The sequence below is a fragment of the Argentina anserina genome, chromosome 2 (genome assembly GCF_933775445.1).
Source record: "Argentina anserina chromosome 2, drPotAnse1.1, whole genome shotgun sequence".
Lineage (NCBI taxonomy): Eukaryota > Viridiplantae > Streptophyta > Magnoliopsida > Rosales > Rosaceae > Argentina > Argentina anserina.
In genome coordinates this window covers 22750164-22769407 of record NC_065873.1, presented here as the reverse complement: position 1 = coordinate 22769407, position 19244 = coordinate 22750164, and the positions used below count along the sequence as shown (strand labels likewise).

The window sequence follows — 19244 nt, the reverse complement described above, 5'->3', positions numbered from 1 at the left end:
CCCAGTCTGCATCTGTGAAGCCACAAACCTCAAAGATATTGTTGTGATTTGAAAACATTACTCCTCTCCCTGGAGCTGACTTCAAGTACCTCAAAATCCTCACAACAGCATCCATGTGATCCATACTTGGATTATGCATGAACTGACTTACTACACTCACTGCATAGGCAACATCTGGTCTGATATGTGACAAATAAATCAAGCGTCCAACTAGTCTCTGGTAACGAGTTTTGTCGGTGGGCACTTGATCTGGGTACTCTGCCAACCGATGGTTCTGCTCAATAGGAGTATCAATGGGAGTGCAATCTAGCATACCGGTCTCTGTTAGTAGGTCAATGATGTACTTCCTCTGACACAGATAGATACCATCACTTCCCCGGGCTACCTCAATACCCTATAAGTACTTGAGTGTACCTAGGTCTTTCATCTCAAACTCTGTGGCTAGCTGTTTTTGTAATCTATCCACCTCAACAGTATCGTTCCCAGTAACTACCATATCATCAACATATATAATTAGAGCTGTTACTTTTCCTTGTTGATGTCTGAGAAATAATGTGTGGTCTGAATTACTTTGTTTGTAGCCAATTCTCCTCATGAATTGTGAGAATCTTCCAAACCAAGCACGAGGTGACTGTTTAAGACCATACAAAGATTTTCTCAATCTGCATACAAAGTTACTTAGAGAAGCGGCCGCATACCCGGCGGAAGATCCATGTACACTTCTTCTATAAGTTCTCCATGAAGGAATACATTTTTAACATCAAACTGTCTAAGTGGCCAGTTTAAATTAGCAGCAAGAGAGAGCAATACCCGAATAATGTTTATTTTTGCAACATGCGCAAATGTCTTATCATAGTCTATGCCATATGTCTAGGTGAACCATTTTGCTACTAGACGTGTTTTATACCGGCTCACTGACCCATCTGGATTATGCTTCACTATAAACACTCAATGACATCCCACAGTCTTCTTGCCATGTGGTGGAGATACAAGCTCCCAAGTATTGTTCTTTTGTAATGCTTCAATCTCTTCCTCCATTGCTTTCATTCATTTTGTGTCTCTCAATGCATCCTGCACTTTGTTAGGTACTGATACAGTAGATATTTGATTCACAAATGATTCATATGACTTAGACAATCTTTTGGTAGACATAAAATTTGCCACATGGTACTTAGTTTTAGCTTGAAGGGTAGGTTCATATTTCTTTGTTGGCTGACCCCGAGTAGACCTATTTGGCAGGACATATTGTCTCCTATTAGCCTCACTAGTATTAGTCCCAATAGAATGACTAACCTCAAAGGAGTGATCTTCCGTACCAGGAGTTAATTGGTCAGGTGTAGAAACAGTAGTGCGAGAGACACAATAATTCTTCAATATCTTTTGTTTATTTATTTCTACATTTTATCAATGTGCTCTCCGGTTATTTCTCTTCTGGTATTCACAATTCACTGTTGTTTGCTTCAATTGTATATACCGAGAAAGAACTATGAAGTGTGCTGTAATCTGTTGGTACAATACTGTATTCAATAAATAAGTTATGGTACAGAACTATGAAATATGTGTAATTTTTATTTGAAGTTTATACGATACTCTGACATGCTGTTACTATGGTACATAATCAGTTTCTGCCTTCCATCTCTAGTGATTCATATTCAAATGGTCCTCAACACCAAGTTCGAAAACCATGATCTAATAAGTTTTATTTCGGTTGCCTTGAACAAGCATACATTTAAGAAGGAAGAGCAGGATAACGTTTTCCCTGGCCGAGCTTACAAGCATTTCGAACTAAAAGTACGGTCGTTTATTACACCCAAGTTGTTTAGAACTCTATATACTAGACTTGGTCTCAGGGGAGTACAGCTGAGACTTCCAAGAGGGGTTCTTTGGGAGAAAGGTTTCCTGCCAACATGAAGTAAAGTTAAATATGTCGCAAGTCGCAACCCAACACAAGTACGAAAGTATGAATCCAAAAACACAGGCGATAAATGTCCATACCATCCAACTGTATTTGAAAGTTGAAAATTTTAAATTAAGTTGATTCACACAATCACACAGAAACTTCATCCAAGTTCCTCATCCATCCTACTTCCATTGATTTTAGAAATCTACCTATTAATTGCCTTAGTATCAACAAAACTTATACATGTATGATTACCATTATGTATTGCTGTAGGCAAGAACGATGAGAGCAGACAATAATCTCAACACCCGAATAAGCGAATGAACACAATCATTTCTAGAGGTACCAATCATCATCAACAACCCAGAATCATGAGAAACCCAGAAAAGGGTAAGTGAATTAGTACTTACAGAGACGTAAGAGCAGGTGGGGATGACAGACATGGAGTTGGCTTTGGCGTGGTTGAAGGCAGCAACGCAGAGATGGGAGGCCAAGCCCAAGCCTCTCTTGGAGGATGGGACATAAGTGTGAACCAAGTCCATCACTTTGCCCTTCTCTCTGAGAACGTAGTCTATGTAGGCTTTCTGGTCGTCTGACTCGAATCTATACTTGGCTTCGTTCCACACTATCTTCGGCGCCGATGAACCGCCCCCTGCCGCGCCACTTGCAGTAGCCATCTTCGCTCTTTTTTTACTCCTCTCGCGTCCGTGCCTCTGAGCCTGTCTCTCATCCTCTGCTCTCTTTAATCTTTATCAAAGACGACTATAGTCATCACGCAGTACGCACGTGAGGAAATAGCTTCCAATTCCACTAGCTATAATAACGCGGGTTTGAAACAATATTTCAGTGTGTTTTTACCGTGGTGAATAACATTGTGCCTCAGATACGTAATAAACACCTACATAAAAAATGTAGGAGCAGTCAGGTGGCGATTGACCATTGGTTTTTGGCGCTTAGTGGTAAAATGAAATTGGGTGAAGGACATTAGGATAACCAATCGTGTGACACATCAAGTGGTCTTTCCAAGATGTCACATTTGTTTCAAAACAAATAGTCACCAGTACAGCAGTGTTCTTTGCTAGCAGGCTTCAGCCTCCAAAAAAGAAACCAATGCACATAATCCAACACTGCAACACAACAACCACCGCCAAAGAGTGAAACACAACCACTAATCTCAATCTTTTACTTGATCTACAGACCATCCTCCTGCACCGGGAACAGATGCCTGCATTCAACCACATGCGAAACCCTGATTTCCAATCCCATTCACGGCCACAACAATACCCTCCACCAGTGAGAGCGATTTCAGAAAAAAAGAGGAACGAGCTTTTAACAACGCAACCCCACGACATCAAATGACTTCTGCACTATCTTCATCAACACAACCAGTGACAAAACTAATAACTTGGTTTATGTACATACTAGTCTCATGCTTTTATAACTTGAGATAAACTCACGCGTTTTTATTCACAACCGTAGATTAGAAATTTCCATGTTTCTATGTCACCACCTTTAGTCATTTTATTTAATTGTGTTTTAAAGCAAATGATAAATATAGCAAACCACAATTTAATGGTACTTTAGGATGCATGGCTTTATCAGTGGTAATAAGTAAAGGAGAACTCAAACAAATCAAATATTCTTATATTAATGCGTTTTATCTTGCTAACGTATTAACATAAAACTGGACTACCCCAAAATTTTATTTTTTTTATTTAAAAAAAAATATCTAAGGGTTTCATACCTCCCTGCTTGGCATGAATCGAACCTATGACCTTATAACCTAATGGTGCTCTTGCTGACAAATATAGTTTATTATGACGAACCAATATGGAACAAAATCAAGGCATCTTGAACCATATTCTTATAATTTCATTCTATCCAAACATTCACTTTATTTTTCATGGATCATTTCTCACGACGACCGATTACCATCTGACCCTCAGGCACTCGATAATTACTAAGCCGACCCTGCAAACACATGAAAAACAAGATGTCAGCAAGCCACGCTGAAACTTCAATGTGAAGGCAACCAAAGACATAATAATATATCTGTAATACAGTATATATGACAAGTTTTAAGTTTTACTATTGGGAGTTGAATAAGAAAATACTCTTCTATTATATTAAATTTGTTGTCGAACGAATGTCACAAGCAGAGCCAGAAATAAATCTCCACTAAGGCACTCGAAGTTTAAAAGGTCGAGAACATGTGTTCAAATCTCAGTGAGAATGAAAGACCCAGTAAGGGTGTGAGAGTTATTTAATAAATTTAAAAAAGAGCATATCAAATTCTAAAAAAAAAATGAAAATCCATCTAAAATTACAAATTTCTTCAAAATTAAACATATTAATCAACATTCAAACTTAAATACTATATGAAGGAATAGTTTTTTTTTCCGTTTAGCTAGGTGAAAGAAGTAGCATCAATGTTGAGAATGAATAGTACTGAACTACTGATGTTGAGAATTAAAAAGATAATAACATTGTTGCTGAATTGCAGATGGCAACAATCAAACCTGAAACTAGTATTACATATTTATACACCTTTGGCGCAAACAGCAGAATAACTTTTAGAGATATAAGTACACAAGAAATGTATTATTAGTACATACTCTTGAAAGCTTACTGAGGCACGTGCCCCAAAATATCTCCACCTTTGATGAACGTATATAACCAAATTTCTCATTGTCACTACAATATCCACATACCTAAAGAGAAATTCCAAGATACCTTACGAGTTCTCTTGAAGATAATTCCAAGAAACCAAAGCTTAACAAACCTGGTCCTTTTGCTACACAGACGCAAAAATCAAAACTGAATGTTTTGGGAAGATGAGACATTTAATGCTATGTTTACATTACCAATTGATGATATGATATTTGCCATATAGCATCAGAGGAATTTCCATTGCAGATTTAGACCCTTGTTTTCAAATAACCTAACAAATTAACTTATATGATATTTCGACATGTCGAAGAAATTTATATTCAAACTGAATCAAATTTGCGGGAGGAAACATTAGGAAAAAAAACAAGTAAATAAATGAAGCCGGTCACTCACAGAGTTGCAAAGACAGGTGGCGGCCAATTTATTGTCCTTGGCGTATTTGTAGGCGGCATCTTTGAGAGTATCAATCAAACCTGGAGGGGAAACTACATCAATCATCTCTATTACCCTCGAACTGCTGTTCTGGTATTGCAGATAGTAGTTTCCATCCTCCGTCTGGAACCTCTTCAGGGTTTCCTCATGAACTATTGTTGGACGTGACCCCATCCTGAACAATTGCTCTGACTCGTCTCACCTTCTTAGTGGAGGAAAGGGTAAGAGATTTGACTCTGACAGAAATACCTACCATTTTAATAGGTACATATAACAATTGTGGACACGCACTAGACAATAAAATTTTGTAGCAAAGGACTTGTAAACTCATTATAATTCTTCAACTACTTTTTCACCAATACATCAGATCTCATGCATTAACAAAGGTTTGATTCAGAATTTAACATAAGCATAATCAGATAATGGTTTTGGTCTTTTCACCATTACGATAAATTAGATAAATATATAAAGGGGCTTAAACTGCAGCACTAAGAAGGTTTCAAGTTATTTGGATTAAGGTATGCATTTACATAATACATGTACTGCTTCAAGTTCCCAAGTTATCAGTAAACAGATGATGGACCAAACAATCTAACCTCTTTCGTTGTGACCTTGGTTCAAAGCAGATAAAGAATTCCAGTACTCTCATTCACAATTTCACACCATTGCTTGCACCCTAGAAACAACATTAATCAGAGAAGCACGATCAGTAGCTTTATTCTATAATAGAGAATAAAGAGTACATTCAGTATCAAAAAAAGCCACAAGAACTCGAGACCGATTTTGAAGTCAGAAGGAAAACAAGAGTAAGAGACTGTTCCCAACTCTGGAACTTGTTTTGCTAATAATAGAAGTTGCAGAGCCATAGCCTCATAGAGAAAGCAACAACCCAGAGCTTTAACGGTGAATTAATCAGAGCTCGATGGACTAATTGAAATGACGGAAATGGAGAACTTCTCGGGAAGAGAAAGCCTACATTTTCGGAAGCCGAGAAGAAGACGAGCGACGGCTGCGGGTTTTCGCCCTAGATATATATCCTGGGTGGGCTTTTCTTTCAATTGTCCGTTGGGATTCGGATCCCACACTTGTTGACCTTGAGTTTGTTCAAGTTTTCGTAAGGATTTGCCTCCTGGTAGAAGTGAAAAGACGCCTCCGTGACCTTGTCCAAAGGAATGGGGCTACTTCCCCGCCAAAATGTGTCCTTGCTGTAGAGTGCCAACACCTGACCGGAATGGACACTTTCCGGTATTGTACATCGTATCCACGGCAGTCGGTAACTGTATTCATAGCCACCATTATCGCAGGTTTTGAAACTACACTTACATGTCAAGGAAAAGCCACCATCGTCTCGATCCAAGTTGTCAAGTCCAAAAACAATAGATACAGCGAAACCCATGAAGTTGGCTGTGTCGAACCAATCTGGAGGAAACTTGACGCGTATATGACATCCCTCAGTTTGATAGCTGAACCAGCGTGGGATTTTCTTTCCCGGTGATATCACGATGAATTCTTTTATGTTGCTATCCCCCTGTATGAGAATTATGCCACATCAAAAATCAGCAACTGTTCAAAGACAAAAGGCAGATTTAACGAGAGAGAGAGAGAGAGAGACGTACACCACTGTACAACGATGATGACAACCGCATAATTCTGAGCACTGCATCACTCATTATGTTGCTCCTTGAACTCTCGTTCAATACGAAGCAATTAGTGAACATACATTTCTCCTGGGGACAGTAATTAAGAGCTTCAACGTCTTTCTGATCGCACCGTTGTGGCTGATGAACTGCAGTACTAGAACTCCCTGCCACGCTCTTCAAGGACGTGCAGTTATCTGCTTCCAAAACTCTTACGAGCGGTGGGAGCTCTGGTAAATTTTGAAGCTTCTCGCAATTGTTCAGATATAGCTTGCGCAGGCGACGAGCATTTTTAATGCTTGCAGGTACGCTCTCAATCATGGTTCCCCCAAGACGTATCTCATGTAACGTGGATAGACCAATGAGACCATCAGGAACTCCTAATAGATTGCTGCAGCCACTGAGGTCGATGCTGGTCAAAGAGCAGGAATCAACTGAAAAGGGAGGCAAGTTTTTTAGTTTCTCACAGCCTGTGAGATTGAGCGTTTCAAGACGGTTTAAACTGTAGATACTATCTGGGAGGGTATCAAGGTTTTTGCAGCCAAACAAGTGTAATTTCTGAGGTCCAATTGGATTTCGATCACCACTATACAAGTTCGATTTCAGCTTCCAAGCAGTCCTTGTGAGACTCTTAAGGTGTCGACAGTAACTAAGACCTAATGTTTCAAGTTTTTGGTGAGACCAAATCGATGATGGTATATCTTGTATTGCAGTCCCAGATAAACGTAGAAAAGTCACGTTGCATGGTATCTCAGGAAGAATTTTAAGTTGCGAGCAGCTGCCTAAATCTAGATCAGCAAGCTTGTCAAGATCTTTGAAATAAGAAGGAAGTTGATTCAAACCTTCACAGAAACTAAGGTCTATTTTCTCAATATTCAGACACCGGGAGAGATCTGGAACTTCAATCAAGTGTTTGCAGTAGCTGAGATTCATCGTTTTTAAGTTTTCTAGATTCTGCAAAGAATTGAGACCAACGAGAATAAGACTGTTGTACTTAGGCACTTAGCTAGTTATAGCTTTAACTTTCCAAACTACAATTTATATAAACGTACCTGGCCCTTATTCCAAAGTCGCTCAACTGGACTACCGGGCATATGAAGCTCAACAAGGTTGATCGGAGAAAATTTTGAAGGCAAAGATTTCAAAGGGTATTCTTCCCAGTGAAGATATTTAAGTTCTTCCGGAAGATAGTCGAGACCTTCAGGAAAATCCACTCTGCTACGTAAGTTGTTGAGAGATTCACCATCCAAATTGTCCAGACTTTTCATTCCAATGTAACCGCGGAGAGAACTGTGCAACTTTTTCAACCTCAGGGAACTGCAAATATTTGATTTGGCAAAGAAAGACAGCAGTCTTTTGGCCTCGTAAAGCAGAGGAAATGAGATTAGTTGCTGCTCCTCTGTATTCATATTTCTCCATGACAATTCCACAGGCACCTTTTCTGGTGCATAAATTTTGAGCAACTTCAGGTTATTCATATTGCTGAAGGCTGCAGGACTCAATGGTAGCTCTGGGATGCTAGACATTTCCAGGAACATGGCTTGAACTTTTGCAGTTCCCTGAGAATCAAAATTAATATATAAATGAGCACTACAAAGGATAAAATGAACAAAAATAGAGTACATATATGAACTAAGGGTCAGTAAAGTATGGCTCTTACAGTATTATTTTTGAGTACTCGATAAGCATCTGCATTAGACAACCTAGTCCGTTTTCCAGGCTCTTCATTACATTCTTCACGAACAATTAACCAGCCCATTTCTTGCACCAAATCATGCATCTTTAAGCGGTTATGTTTTGAAATTGATATGAGAGACATGTCTATCAGAATTGAAATTCCATGTGATGATGAACAAAACCCATGTATCTCTAAAATTCTTTTGGCATCACTAATATTCTCGCCTTTGAGATAACATGCAACATCCAGAAATATTCCCTTTAATTGTGTGTCTAGTCTATCATAACTTAGTCTCAACTCTCAACACATCGTGAATTTCTTTGTTGGGAAATCTTTTCAACTTTTTCAATTCATCTTCCCACTCTTCTGTGCTGTTGCAATGAAGGAATGCAGAACCCAAAACTTTAAGAGCCAAGGGGTTGCCTTTAGCATAATCTACCACCTTTCTTGACAAGTCATAATAATCTGCTCTGGAAGAATTATCTTTGAAAGCTCTCAACTGAAAAAGCTCAAGAGCATCATCGAAATTTAATTTCATCACCCTGTACACGTGATGATCTTTCAATATGCACCTATTTCTAGTTGTTACGATGACTCTACTTCCAGGACCAAACTCAACTTGATCTCCCGGTAAAAATTCTAAATGTCTTAAGTCACTCACATCATCAAGAACAATAAGGACCTTGGTACGAGAAAGTCTCTCTTTAACAAAAATTGACCCTATGGATGGAGTGCCTATACTTAGATGTTCTTCGTTCAATAACTCACGAAGAAGTTCATTTCGTAAATGATCTAATCCATTTCTGTCTGATTTTTCCCTAACATTCGCAAGAAATGAACAAGCATCGAATTGAGCTGAGAATTTTTGAAATACAGCATCGGCAATGGTGGTCTTCCCAATACCACCCATACCCCAAATACCTATCTTTCGAACATCTTGAGTGTGCATGCATAACAATGATGCAATCTGTTGAATGTGAGGTTCAAGTCCAACCTGTCCGTTTAAGTCAATTGACAAGTGACGATTCAACTTCATCGAAATAACATTGACAATTGTCTCAACTAATTTAGACTCAGGCCTATATGATGAAAGAAAATTATAGTTAGTAATTAACTTATGTTTCAACTAATCATCTTAATCTGATTCCAGTAGTTAAAGTAGAAACTAGTACAAATTTGAATATACTAAAATTACCTGATATCTTGTGAAGCAAACCCGGATAGATTGGCTGTGATGGTCAAAGCTTCCCTCCACATGCTCACTTTGTTGTCTTCAAAACGTCCACAAAGATAAGCAAATGCATCTGCATAACTTCCCAGTTGCTTTCGTACATGTGATGGATCTACGTCGTGAAAAACCGGTATAACAAACTGCCCCATTTTCCCCTTGCAATCTAGTATATGGCAAAGTTCATCCAAGCACCACCGCGAAAAAGCATAGTGTTTTGAGAAAATGATTACAGAAAGCTTCGATTGCTTTATTGCTTTCAATAGGGAATCTTCAACTTCATCTCCTCTCTCCAGTCTATTATCAATGAAGGTGTGGATTTTTTTCTTTGTAAAGCAGCATAGAGATGGCTAGTAAATGTATAACGGGTGTCCTCGCCTCTGAAACTAAGAAAGACATCATACTTCTGTTGTGGGAGAAGATCAGCAGACATCATATTCATGACCTGCAGAAAACGTATGTATGAATATAACGGTCAATTATCGTATGATTGAGAGACTTGAGAGTCCATAGAGGACTTGATGAATTCATGATGGCTATATTACTGATAATTTTCCTGAGTTGAGTGCGATTACCTCCAAGAAACAAGCTGTAGAATACTGCAAAAGGGTCAAGTCTTCTTAGGATTCTCCAATGCCAAGAAGTTGCAAGGTTGATCCATTGTCGTTTTAGATCTTTGATGGCGTCAGTGTTGAAGACTAGAAAATGCGTATTTTCCACAAAGGCTTTGGCAATAATACCTTTCGGTTTGCAACTTGGTCTAAAAGATACCAAGATATGATGCGGTCTTTTGTTTATTATTAATTTTTCTTAAGGTCTGACTAATGACATCTTGTAGTGATCAAATTGCAAAACGAAGTTCTCAGCAGTGTCTCATCCAGACCTCCATTACCACTGAACTTCAGTACTTTTACCGACATCTTGCTACAATAGACAAGCTCTAAGCAAATAACTAGTATGTAGAAACAAACAGCTTCTTCCCCCATTCAATTTACTTACAGCAATTGTATGACAAAAACACCAAAACCCATCAGTGGGTGAAGTTCTCAATGTCTAATCTGTCGTTATTTTTGGGGCAAGAGGGAAAAATGACATTCAGAACAAATATTTCTTCATAACCACAGGCATAGTTCAGCTCAAACATCAATATAATAATTCTAACTAAACTAACAGAACTTTATAGAGATAACAGAATTGCCGAGCCAGTGAAAGCAGATGCTCATCAAAGAATCCAGAGCATTAACCAAGCTGACTTCCTTAGTCTGCACGAGATTGCCCTGCTCGGGACGAGAGGATAATCCCCACAATGAGACCGTACAAAGCAAGAGCTTCAGCAAAGATGAGGATAAGGATCATACCAACAAAGAGCTTTGGCTGCTGTGCATTGGCCCTGAAAATAATCCACAAAAGATATGAGAAACTGTAATCGCACTTATGGAACAGTCATCTTAGTAGTATCCACAGGACTGGTGTCCCATTCCCGTTGTCTAAAGAAAAAAAAATCAATCATAATCCAACTACAACTACAATAGAACCAAGAATTAAATAGTCCATATAAATGTATAATGACCAGAATTTATTGAAAATCAGAATGCTTTCGAAACAACAGAAAAAGGCTGAAAATTCTCATCAATTAGTGTCATTCCTGCTGGAGCTTCTGTACTTATTCAACATTCAGCACAAAGATTATATCACACAATTTGCAATTTGATAGCCAGAATATTACATGATCCTAGATGCCCCCCTCTATCTTGACAGAATCACATTTTGGACACAAACGTATAATCAAAATGCAAATATCTAATACTTCATATATCCTTGGAACTGAAAAATGATTCTTTAAATCATGTCAAAGCATAAACCCCATACCAGATGGCAAACACATCCCTACATAAGCTAAAACATCTCAGCATTCCATGTTAACCACATAAATAGAATCACACTAAATTTGTACATCCATAGATATATAGAATATCCATCCCCCTCTCAAGTAAATCATCTCTTCCAAGAATTGACCGTTCGCAAATTCTTATAATCAGACATTTACAGTACTGCGAATATCGACATGAGCATTCTCACACGTTCAATTATTTATACAACCAAATGCTAATCAAATTGCTTTAATTTACCGTTTACTCACTGATACACAACTAAATCATAAAGTAATTTAAGTCTTTGTCTTCTTTCTCTTGTATTTACAGATAGATTCCAACAACCGGACACCGGCGTCAAATTTACAAAGCCCAAGTGAATAAATTAACTCAAATCTAATTACGAAAGCATACAAATCAGAGTGTTCAGGGATTACCGGACACCGGCGTCACCGACGATCCCGATGGCCATTCCGGCGGAAAGCCCGGCGAGGCCACAAGCAAGGCCAGAGGACAAGTGAGCATATCCATCAAACAGATAATAAGACTTGGCCTTTGGATTAATCCCGGTGCTGATAATCACAGCAATAATGAGACCGTAGATCCCAAGCACTCCCGCCATAACCACCGGAACGATCGACTTCATGACCAGCTCCGGCCGCATCACTCCCATCGAGGCCACGCCGACGCCGCTCTTGGCGGTCCCGTACGCCGCGCCCATGCCTGTAGCAAAGTAAGAGATTAAAGCGAAGTCTCAGGGAGAAAAGAGTAAGAAATTTGAGGGGATCGGAGATCCCGGACTTACAGGAGAAGACGAGAGCTGCGGCGGCGCCGAGGAAGCCGAAGAAGGGAGCGGTTTCATCGCCGCTGAAAGCAGTGGAGGCCATCTCTGAATCTGGGGCTCGCCTTTTCTCTCTGGTTTTTATGGTGAGAGAAATCAGAGGAAGTTGGATCGGAGGAGGAGAAAGATTTGGCTATTTGGATTGATATTTGATTAGAGTCACTCCACGGCTCCCGGTAAATTTCATTTTTTATATATTTTCTATTGGGCTTCTACCTTTTTATCCATTTGGGCTTTGTGTCATATAGACCGTATGAAATCAACAAGCCCAAAACCTGCGGATAAGGGCGTTGTTGCTTTCGATGGTTAACTTGGTTGAATCATAGTTGCCAATTTTCTAAAAACACTTGCGAGGTATATCACGTAGATATGTTGTCACTAAAGTGATGCCAAGTTTTATCAATTGATGACCAATGCTCCGTATCTATCTTCACAATTTTTGATGAAATTCAATTACGCGAGTGACAAATTCCAGTGTTACGCGTCGAGGAAAAACTAGTTCATTAGCATGGGATGACTTGGGTGAGTGTGAGCAAGGCTGATGATGGGATTGTGACGTCCAAATCCCACATCAATCATGCATTTGGAAATGTTTTAGATGCTTACAAGTTACAAACTTGTCAGGAGGTTTTCTTTCCAAACCAACATTATGCATATGGCTCCCTTTCCTGTTGTGCTAAGTTATCAGGGCAACAGTTTTTGCTAGGGGTGGGCACGGGACGGGATGGGACGGGACGTGGCTCATCCCACGTCTCGTCCCACTCTTTTGAATCGGGACGAGACGAGGGTTTTTATGAATGCATCCCACTCGGGATTAATCCCGGTTGGGACGGGACGAGATCGGGATGGGACGGGACAAATCCCACCTTCCTATGAAGTTAAATAAAAACCTATATTTTTACTTTTTCATTAACAAGTAACATTTAATAATAAATTTTTAACAAAAAAAATGCATATTATGTTCAAAATATTATAATTTACCATTATTATTTGAGTTGATAGAATTTTAGAGTTATTAAGAACATAAATTAGTTTCATTTTTATACAAATATATAAGAATTTTTAAGTTTTCATTAAAGGTGGGACGGGACGGGATGAAGCGGGATATAAATTATTCGTCCCACGTCCCATCCCACCATTATGAAACGGGACGGGACGAACATTTTTAGACCTTCGTCCCGTCCCGTCCCGTCCCGTTAAATTTCGGGATGGGACCGGGATTTCCGTTTTTTATGCCCACCCCTAGTTTTTGCTATAACCTTTCTAAGAGGGAATGGAGTGATTCAAAGGTTACACTATATAGCAAAGGGTGATGAATGACTAAATAGTATTCTGTATTCAAACGTGGATCTTTTGTCTTGGTCGAATAGGGTTTGTTCGTGAAAGACTCTTTGCTCTATCTTTTGTTCTATAATTCTACTAGTCTTTTTCTCCTGTCAAGTCACAGGCAACTTTACTTCCGAAGCAATTGTAGCATTTGGTGCGTGTGCCCAATATGACCACATGTTAGCTTCAATGCTTCATACTTCAAAATCAAAGACTTTGTAGTTCAAGTCTTTGTTCGACCAAAAAAAAAGTTCAAGTCTTTGTGAATATGTTATTAAGACTAAAACTTTGTATGTCTTTCCCGAAGCACTATAATCATGGGTTAACTTTACGATCCTTGCAATAAGATTGTGCACATATAAGGATGGAAAACCTTAGAGAAAATTAAGGGTAACAATGCAGATGAAATTAACTTTCTCTCAAACTTGCAAGATAGTTGAAGTGGTGCGCAACACTCAGATTGTGTATTGAACATGAAAATAATACTCCTAATACAACATGGAATCTGATAACAGATTCAAAAGGTTCATATGGAAAACAACATAACGAATACCTTCAACTCCTTAAAAGTAGCAAGTTAGGAAGCACGGAAGCGCCGAGAACCTCACGTTTCCCACTTCCGCTTCAGAAACACACTTTTGAAAAAATGTGAGTTTAGAAGCGTTGTGAAAGCGTAACAATTGACATCTAAAGCGCCTAGGTTTTTTAAAATGAAAGAGAAGAAATGTTGGAGATGGAATTTGAAGACAATATGATTGTACCAACTGCACTTTCTCAAAGGGTTGTGTAGCAAGTTAAAATTTTCTCAAAGAGTTTGGCGTCTTGGGCTCTGCTAGGTTTTCGCGGCTTCGCTCAGTGGATTGCTTGGTAGCCGCCATGGCCAAACGTCGTACGAAAGGCCTCTGCCCGCTACGATCTACTCAACTACTCTAGGGGTTTCTCCCAATTTGAGTTCTCCATGGAGGATCGATCTTATGATGAAGTTTGGATGCTCTCACCTACAATGTTGGTTCGATCTCACACCAAGGCTTCGGATGTTGGCCCCTCTCGCGTCTCGTTGGAAAACCCATTAAATCCAAACCGAGTACTAAGTCATGGTCGGTACGTCCTTGTTCCTCTTAGAATCGATCTAAGTCGAAGCCAGGTATGTGTCTCTATCACTTCTACCCAGGTACGTCTTTGTCTTTCTCTTTTCACTCTTGTTAATTGGACCTCACTCACTCTTATATTTGGAGTTTACGTGCTATACCCATTTGTGATTTGGGTGTGACAAAAAACTAGTTCTATCGGGATTGATTATATTTTTCCACAATCTGGAAATAATACTATGTTTTTTAATGGTAATCTTATGCCTCTAAGTTCTTGTACTATTGAATCAAGTACTGAAGCTTGTCTGGATGATTGTCTTTATCCAATTGATTTGGGTGTCTTTCATTTGGTCTGTCGTTCTACTGATATGTTAAATGTCTACATTGATAAATTAAATTGCTTAATTAAGCCTACTCTGGAGACAACAATAAAGATGATAACATGGCTGAAGCTGCTGAGGAGGAAGGCAGTGTTTCTTCTTCAAAATTAGCTAAGATATGAAGTTAATGACTTGGAATAACAGAGGAAGTGCCTGGGATGGTTTTGTGGCACAAGCTCACTTTTATATTTCCTGTTATCATGTAGATGCTTTGTGTATCTTGGATACTAGATCATCTACTAATATGCTAAATAAATTTAGGAAGTTTGGTTTTGATGATGAATGCTTAATTCCTTCTGTTGGACAATGTGGAGGTTTAAGTTTGCTTTGGAATTCAAATAAAATTTCTATTCAAGTAATTATGCCTCATGATAGATTTATACATACTACTATCACTAATGTTTCAAACGGGAAAACTATTTTTGCTACTTTCATTTATGCTTATCGAAAAAAAGATAAACAAGCTGATCTTTGGAATGTGATAGCTAGACTTAACCCTGGAAATCATGAATGCTGGGTTATTATGGGGGATTTAAATATAATCACCAATATTGAAGAAAAGTTGGGTGGTTTGCAAGGTACCACTCAGTATATGAAGAATTTATGTGACTTCTTATGCAATGAAAGCTTATTTTCTTTATCAGCTAGCGGCATTCCGTTCACCTGGACTAACAAGCAAGAAGGTGATGCTCAAATTTTTGAAAGACTTGATAGAGCTTGTGTTAATGGTCATATGATTATTAAATATCCTGACATTAAATTAGAAAATTTACCTATTATTGGCTCAGATCATGGTCCCATCTTTCTCTCCTTAGAGAATAATGTCCAAAAGAGGCCTAAGACCTTTAAATTCGAATATATTTGGCTATCCCATAATGGTTTCAAACCTATGGTGAAAGACTATTGGGGTAAAGTCTATAACAATAACCCTTTACACAATTTTCTAACTATTACTGGACAGTTTGCTTCTCAGGCTAAGAGTTGGAGCAAGAGCACCTTTGGAAATCTGTTTAGGAAGCTTGAGGAGCTGAATGAAGAAAGCAGCTTAATCCAACAACAATTGATGAACCAACCTCATTCCTCCTTCTTGATTGGAAAGGATTCTACCATTAGGACGGAACTGTGTAAACTGTACAAAGATGAAGAGATTTTTTGGGCTCAAAGAGCAAAAGCTAACTGGCTCAATTTGGGTGACAGGAATACAAAATTCTTTCAGGCTCAGGCAAATATCAGGAAAAAAGTGAATTTTATTTCAAGGCTCCAGGATAGCTGTGGTAATTGGATTACCTTAGATGCAGGAATTTCGGATATCCTTGTTCAGGATTTTCAAAAAAGATTTCCTAAAGACCGTGTTCCTTGTGTTCATACCACAAAGGAATTTCTTTCTATTATAGAACCTTGTATTTCTGATGCAGATAATGATCTTTTTTTGAAACCTATCTCAGATATAGAAATCCTTGATGCAGTCAAGAGTATTGGAGCATTGAAAGCCCCAGGTCTAGACGGATTGCATGCGGCCTTCTATCAGAACTGCTGGGATGAGATGAGTTGTTCAGTCATTCCAATGATTAAGAGTATTTTTGGTGACAGTAAGGATATTTCGTTAATAAATCATACTAATATCGCTCTTATCCCAAAGGTAGAAAAACCTTCAAAAGTGAATGATTTATGACCAATTAGCTTATGTAATGTTGCTTATAAAATTTTGACCAAAATCTTAATCAAGAGACTGAGACCCTTGTTACCTAAATGCATCTCCAAGAACCAGGGAGCCTTTGCTCCTGGTAGGGCTATTCAGGATAACATTCTAATAGCTCATGAACTTTTTTCTGATTTCCACAAGTCAAAAGCAAAAACTGGAGCTATGGCTTTGAAACTTGATTTGGAAAAAGCTTATGATCTTTTGAATTGGGATTATGTTGTACACTGCTTAGAAAGCTTTGGTTTTCACCAAAGATGGATCTCTCTTATTTTAAATTGCATCTCCACAGTTTCTTTCTCCATATTGGTTAATGGTTCCCCTAGAGGTTTCTTTAAGCCAAGCAGAGGCGTTAGACAGGGTGATCCTCTCTCACCTTATATTTTTATTTTGGCAATGGAGCCTCTCATTAGGCATTTCAATTCTCTTGTTGATAAACCTAAAACACATGTGGGAATTCTTTCTTCCCCTAGAGGTTTTCGGATTTCAAACTTAATGTTTGCAGATGACTGTTTGATTTTTGCAAAAGCTAGCAAATATGGAGCAAGGAATATTGCTAAAGTGCTTGAGCTCTTTTCAAGTGCATCAGGTCAGAAGATCAATAATCATAAATCTTCAATTTATTTCTCCCCTAAGGTCAGTGCTTCCATCAAATCTAATATTGTAAACATTCTTAATATTCAACATAAGGCAACAATTGGCAAATATCTTGGCATTCACAATATTATCTTCTGGAAGGACAAAATTAATGCAAAGGAACTACTTTTAAAAATCTCTAACAAGCTTGCAGGCTGGAAGAAAGGTACCTTGTCTAGAGCTGGGAGATTAACTTTAATTAAGGTTAATCTCTCCTCAATGCCAAACCACATCATGACATGTTTCAAATGCCAAAAAAAAGTGACAAATGAAATAGACAAAGTGTTTAAAAACTTCTTCTGGGGATCTGATCATAAATGCTCTCCGGTGGCATGGGATCAAGTTTGTATGTCTAAAGCTACTGGAGGGCTTGGTATTAGAAAGGCTGTTTTCTTTAATAATGCAGTTTTAGGCAAATTAGCTTGGAAAGTTATTACTGACAATGATGATTGGTGGTCTATGATTGTTAAGAGAAAATATCTCTCAAAAGTTTCCTTTTTTCAGGCAAAGAAAAAGCAAAGATGCTCGGCAGCTTGGAACGGCATTCTTGACACTAGACAACTAATCATGAAAGGTATGCGTTGGATTGTTGGCAATTGGGCTTTTGATACTCCTCTTATCAATTTTATTCCCCTTCATATGAGAACAAGCATTAACTTGGATGATAAAGTGGCTGACTATATTGAGGATGGTAAGTGGTGCAAGGATAAACTAAGCTTGGTCCTTGACAGTGAGATTATGAAAAGTATTGACAGCATTCCTTTACCCTTGTGTGAGCAAGAGGATGAAGTCATTTGGGGACCTGCTGCTAATGGCAAGTACTCCATTAAATCTGCTACTTGGATCCAACATGATAACCTTAACAAGCATCAGAATATAAAGCTTTTGAATAAATTGTGGAAGCTTGATGTCCAACCAAAAATTAAGTTGTTTAGTTGGCTTTTGATCAGGGGTCGTCTTAAGACTAGAGATAGACTCTCAAGATTTGGTTTACTTAATGATAATTCATGTCCCATGTGTATTGAAGATAATGAATATGCTAACCACCTTTTTGGTGAGTGTAGGTTTGCTCAACAGGTTTGGAACTTGGCTGGTATTAACCAGGGTATTAACTGGTCTGATGGTTTGATTAAGGTTCTGGAGAACCTGTTCCTTGTCCAAAATTATGATCAAGACCTATTTGCAAAGGTTCTAACAGTTGTTTGGTTCATCTGGAAAGCAAAAAATGATTTGGTTTTTAGGGGAACCAGGCCTAATGCTAATGTTGTTAGTTTGAGTGCTGATAGAGCGTTCGGTTAAAACGTATATAAAATACCCTGTAAAACATCATCATTAGTATAGAATAAGCAGGGATTGTTCAGTCCGGGGAATCAAAAGGGCCTCAACACTTATCATGTTATTGGGGGATTTGATTTGGATTTTAAAACTACTACTTAAAATAAATCCTAAATTACTTATATACAATTGATCAACCATTCATCACATAACCAAAACACGAATTCTACTCAAGAAACATGTATGACACGCATAGAACAACATATAGGCAGCGACTTATTTCGATTATATCTAAGTCAATTTCAATTTCAATTCTAATTAGAGTCCGAAGCGGTTCATCTAATCGTTAAGACTTCTTAATTATTTAGAATCAACGAAGCGTTTAATCCTAAACATATGCTAAAAAGAGTTCAACATAACGAAGCGTTCTAGTTAAATAACAAAGTAGCACATAAGCACATTAAGTCGAATTAGAGACATGTAAGCAGGCATGGCGTCACTCATCTTGATTAAGCATGCAAATTCCTAGAACTATCACAACCCTAAACAAGTATCAATAATTGAAACACGAAGCGCATATTCA

At 38.4% G+C, this 19244-nt stretch overlaps 3 protein-coding genes across 3 annotated transcripts; all 3 read right to left on the bottom strand.

Annotated features, from left to right (window-relative positions):
* Positions 1 to 1674: 1674 nt before the first annotated feature.
* Positions 1675 to 2609, bottom strand: LOC126783332 (acetyltransferase At1g77540-like). The gene is made up of 2 exons (XM_050508787.1): positions 2311 to 2609; positions 1675 to 1899 (listed from the first exon to the last, which is right to left on the bottom strand). The coding sequence occupies exons 1-2, from the start codon at positions 2575 to 2577 to the stop codon at positions 1828 to 1830; spliced, it is 339 nt and encodes a 112-aa protein (XP_050364744.1). The 5' UTR covers positions 2578 to 2609; the 3' UTR covers positions 1675 to 1827.
* A 1260-nt stretch (positions 2610 to 3869) lies between these two features.
* LOC126784195 (disease resistance protein RUN1-like) lies at positions 3870 to 10106 on the bottom strand. The gene is given in 9 exon segments (XM_050509679.1): positions 3870 to 5251; positions 5599 to 5929; positions 5975 to 6530; positions 6619 to 7593; positions 7692 to 8198; positions 8300 to 8594; positions 8638 to 9396; positions 9513 to 9873; positions 9876 to 10106. Coding segments are annotated over 7 exon segments (3483 nt in total). The 5' UTR covers positions 9988 to 10106; the 3' UTR covers positions 3870 to 5251; positions 5599 to 5929; positions 5975 to 6056.
* Positions 10107 to 10505: 399 nt separating this feature from the next.
* LOC126783331 (V-type proton ATPase subunit c4) lies at positions 10506 to 12401 on the bottom strand. Its single transcript, XM_050508786.1, has 3 exons — positions 12222 to 12401; positions 11854 to 12139; positions 10506 to 10935 (listed from the first exon to the last, which is right to left on the bottom strand). Exons 1-3 carry the CDS (start codon positions 12301 to 12303, stop codon positions 10803 to 10805), a joined length of 501 nt encoding a protein of 166 aa, XP_050364743.1. The 5' UTR covers positions 12304 to 12401; the 3' UTR covers positions 10506 to 10802.
* Between the last annotated feature and the right edge of the window lie 6843 nt (positions 12402 to 19244).

Bases quoted from the DNA above. Each gene is read 5' to 3' on its own strand.
- LOC126783332 (XM_050508787.1), bottom strand. From the start codon at position 2,577: ATGGCTACTGCAAGTGGCGCGGCAGGGGGCGGTTCATCGGCGCCGAAG. The intron at 1,900-2,310 runs GTAAGTACTAAT...TCATGTTGGCAG, and splicing joins CCACCTGCTCTTACGTCTCT to GAAACCTTTCTCCCAAAGAA.
- LOC126783331 (XM_050508786.1), bottom strand. From the start codon at position 12,303: ATGGCCTCCACTGCTTTCAGCGGCGATGAAACCGCTCCCTTCTTCGGC. The intron at 12,140-12,221 runs GTAAGTCCGGGA...ACTTTGCTACAG, and splicing joins CGCAGCTCTCGTCTTCTCCT to GCATGGGCGCGGCGTACGGG. The intron at 10,936-11,853 runs GTAATCCCTGAA...GATTATTTTCAG, and splicing joins GTCGGTGACGCCGGTGTCCG to GGCCAATGCACAGCAGCCAA.